Source organism: Verticillium alfalfae, genomic scaffold, assembly GCF_000150825.1.
Source record: "Verticillium alfalfae VaMs.102 supercont1.10 genomic scaffold, whole genome shotgun sequence".
In the NCBI taxonomy this organism is placed as follows: Eukaryota; Fungi; Ascomycota; class Sordariomycetes; order Glomerellales; family Plectosphaerellaceae; genus Verticillium; species Verticillium alfalfae.
The window spans coordinates 1,182,130-1,185,956 of record NW_003315029.1 but is presented as its reverse complement, the minus strand read 5'-3'; the positions used below and the strand labels follow the sequence as shown (position 1 = coordinate 1,185,956).

At 54.3% G+C, this 3,827-nt stretch overlaps 1 protein-coding gene across 1 annotated transcript; it reads right to left on the bottom strand.

Annotated features, from left to right (window-relative positions):
- Positions 1–3,272: 3,272 nt before the first annotated feature.
- On the bottom strand, positions 3,273–3,695 carry VDBG_07808 (conserved hypothetical protein; the record flags this gene model as incomplete). Its single annotated transcript, XM_003002303.1, has 3 exons — positions 3,273–3,425; positions 3,479–3,559; positions 3,621–3,695. The coding sequence occupies 3 exons, from the start codon at positions 3,693–3,695 to the stop codon at positions 3,273–3,275; spliced, it is 309 nt and encodes a 102-aa protein (XP_003002349.1).
- Between the last annotated feature and the right edge of the window lie 132 nt (positions 3,696–3,827).

Below are 3,827 nucleotides of genomic sequence, written 5' to 3'. Positions count from 1 at the left end.
CGACTGAAGATGTTGGGACGACGGCCATTGATCAAGCACAGGCGCTTGTCAATGGTATGCGAGGAGACCCAGATGAAATGCCTGGAATGCTGAGACAATTACAGCCCCGCCTAGAAGGGAGACTGCGATCGAGCGTCTCGACTGTTGCGGACCCCAAAGACTTGGCTCGAAAGCCGTGTTTTCAAAAGCTTCTGAGACAAGCGTTCGACGACCGAAGGGCGTGCAACGCAAGCTGCCGTATCGTCCCGAGGGTTTGTACCTTGGGGCTTAGATCTGTATGACGTTCATGCGTTGAGGCTTGCAGGTCGCGGGCTGATGGCGCGTAGCGATCCGGGGAAGACAGGTACAAGATGGTTGTACAGCTGAGACAGGCGGATGGTGGGGAATCCTGCAAAAGATGTCGAAGAAAAGGAATATATCCACGAGGAGCGAGGGAGGAGAAGAAATTCGGTCTGAAACGAGTGACGACCTGTTGATAATGCTGACTCTGACAGGACTCGAAGAAAACGTGGGAAGTCGACGCCTAGTCTGGAGTAGGAGTGGGAAGGGAGAAATGGGCAGGTGAGAGGGAGCGGACGACGGAATTCACATCCACCCCCTCGGAGAACACAACTGGGAGGTGCCCATCCTGCCAACCCATCCAGTCCAGCTCTGGGGCGCGGAAAGACGCTAACGAGCAAAATGGGCAAAAGAAGGGGGGGGCATCGGCGGCCTGGTGGACTGCAGTGCCAATGGTGATGTGCACTGGGGGACGTCTTTTGCTGGAGTTTTTGCCCCTTTCGGGAATGGCGCGAGATGGGCCCGGGGCGAAGACGGGCACCCTGGCTTGGTGACTAGGGCCAGGGGGCGGTAGCACACCTAAGGTAACCGACTGCACAGCGTCCTCGCCGCTTTGCTCTGGCCGTTGTGAGCCACACTTTAGACGAGCCCCATACCGCACACGTACAGTACAGTTTTGTGCAATGCTGCGTGACACTTGTGGGGAAAATGCGCCCACTCCAGTCATCTCAGAGGGCTGTAGCTATCCGTCAAGGACGCCATCGCTGTTGCGGGTTGCAGCGCGTCGCGTGCCATCGCCGTCAATTAGATGGAAAGCAACACGCCGCAGTGTTCTGTACATGCAATTGAAGATTCAACATGAGGCATTGCTTCCAGGTAGTCATCCGCGTGCAATGGCAGCACGAACACGCTGTTCTTTCACAGCAATGCTTCGTCTGTCGAAACAGACCAACAACACTGCTCCATCAAAGTACTGACCACCAGAGCGCAAATATAGATACGTATATGTATCCGCTTGGTCACTGATACTACTATATCCTATATCTATTCCTATCTTCAAATTTGAGTTTGTCTCCCTGATCCCAATGGTCTCCACTTGTTAATGTTTTTTGCAAGTTCCAGGCCCATCGGATCCGATGGTGAGCAGCGGGTAGGCCTTTTTTTTGTGTAACCGTTCTGTCGGTCCTTCGATTCAATTATATACAGAAGAAATGAGTACCCACGTGTGCTTTCCTAGTACAGCGTTTCAGTGCTTAGGATGCCTTCATTGTCCACCTACCATCGCCTCCTTGGCCCTGGCCACCTGGGTGTATCTGTCAGAGCTAATAACAATGATCCTACAGGCCTCACAGCCGAGCTTTCGCCCGTAACAGATTCATCTAAATATTTTGTTATCCCAGTACAGCCCCAGAAGGATTCCAACAAATCTGGTCAAAGGTAGCCAGAAAGGGCAATATCCAGCCGCAGAGCGCGTCTCTGCTTGGGCTAAGATGTACGGCGAGTTCTGTAGGATATAAAGCATTTAAGCTATCGCCTGGATATCCGCCAGTGTTGGAGGAAGTCTGTCCCCAGGCCTATGGCGAACCCGCATGGCGCCTCGCATGAAACCTCGAAACTCTTAAGTCAAGTCAATGTTTTCTCTCAGAGGAGACCGCCCCACGAATGGCAGCTAAGCTGTCCGTTTCTCGATGCAATCGGCACCATGTAAGAAGGAACAAAACCTAAGCACAAAGACCGTCATCCGACACCTCTACCTAGTAAACGCCGGCATACAGACCGTGTCCAACCGATTTGATCTTTCAAAACGATACCCAAAAGGCTCCATGCGCAGGCCCTTACACTGATGTCTTAATCAACGCGGCTCTACGCATCAGGGCCTCCACACCCGCCGTTGGGCCACCGTAACGTTGAAACGGCAGGACGATGCATATCCAGTGGAGACCAAACATTTTATGCACGTATGGCTGGTGGAAGTTATGCATGCCAGGCCAGCCAACCCAATTTCCCCAGTCTGGTTCCTGTCTGATGAGTGGCGTCTCGTCAGCGCGCGGGATTGGCTGCGGCTAGGCAGGGCGAACAGCGAATCCGACGCACAATGCCGTCAACCGACCTGGTCAGCAACCCGGACAATGGAACGTCAAGCTCGTGCCTGTCAGCCAAAGTCAGCCCAGGAACATGGGCGAACAGGCGTAATGCATGGCCGTGAGCGAGCCAAAATTCTTCGCCAAGAAGCAGATATATGTATCCGCAGGCTCGCCGGTCTCTCCACAACACGCACAATGAAGCGCAATTCCACACATGCCAGACGAGACAGGTACAGGCATTGGCATCACACATTTGATATGCCCGTCACAAGGTGTAGCTACAGCAATAGAATATCGCAAATCATTAAGGGTATAAGCTCCTTGAATCGAAAGTTCGCCTCCCTCCACCATCACGACAATAGCCCAACCTGCACCCGTGAAAGAAAAACAATAAAAATGATCAGCAGCCCGACCACGTGAGACCGCCTCCGGTCAAAGAAGACCGTTGGCAGACTCGAATTCATGGAGGCACCGAAACACGATTCCAGCCCTGGCCACAGCCTGTGACCTGCCCATTCACGCCATCCGACCCAGACCTCGAGAGAAACAAGCATGACATGGTCGTGCCAAATAAGCAAAAGAAAGCAACAATATCCCTGATGAAAGACCCATCCATAATCGAGACGGAGAGTGGTGGGGCCAGGCCGACAGGAGCCAAGCCGAAGCGTTGGATTCGCTACCGCGAAACACACAAGTCCGACACTCCAAACGAACAGCCGGAAACCTTTGTACCCTCAGATTCCAACGAGTGTGTGCTACAGCGTAGCAACACACGCCATGACTGCCATGTCGGGTAGGCGCAGTCTTGAGGCCCTGGCCGACTCCGATCTTCTGAAGGTCGTAACAGTTTACCGTGTGTTCTTCGCGCCGAGATCTACCGGCGAATGGCTTAGTATGTTGAAGTTCTCATCAAGGCTTTTTGTTAATGCCAAGCTGAGGCATACCTGGGAAGTGCTCTTTGGCGTATTGCTCGCAGGCCTTGGCCGGCTTGCCGACCTTCTGCCCAATGACCTTCCACTTGTTGCTCTCGTACTCCTTGATGGCGTTGAGGAGAGCTTGGCTCTGGTGACAGTTAGCGATGCGCGGAGCGAGACGTCAGCATGTGCATAACAAACCTCGTCCTCGGCAAACTCGGCGTAGTGCATGTCCTTGTACCAGTGCTTCTTGACACTGCCCTTGGTGCGAGTGGGGAAGGTCTAGAAGTATACACGGTCAGTGCCTGGATGGCAAACTTTACTCGGGTGGACTGTGACAAACCTTGGCAATCTCAGCCCCAGCTGTTGCCGGCATCTCGCATCTTGCTTGAGGCGTGGCTCCTCCGCGGGCGTCCATGGTGTGTTTGTCCTGCTCTTCTTCGCGGGGGGAGGCTGCACGGCGCAGCACCAGCGTCATCGGAGGCGCTGGGGGAGCTGCAGCGGCGGGTGGCACGGGCGCGGTCGCCGGCGCGGGGGCCGGCGTGGGAGA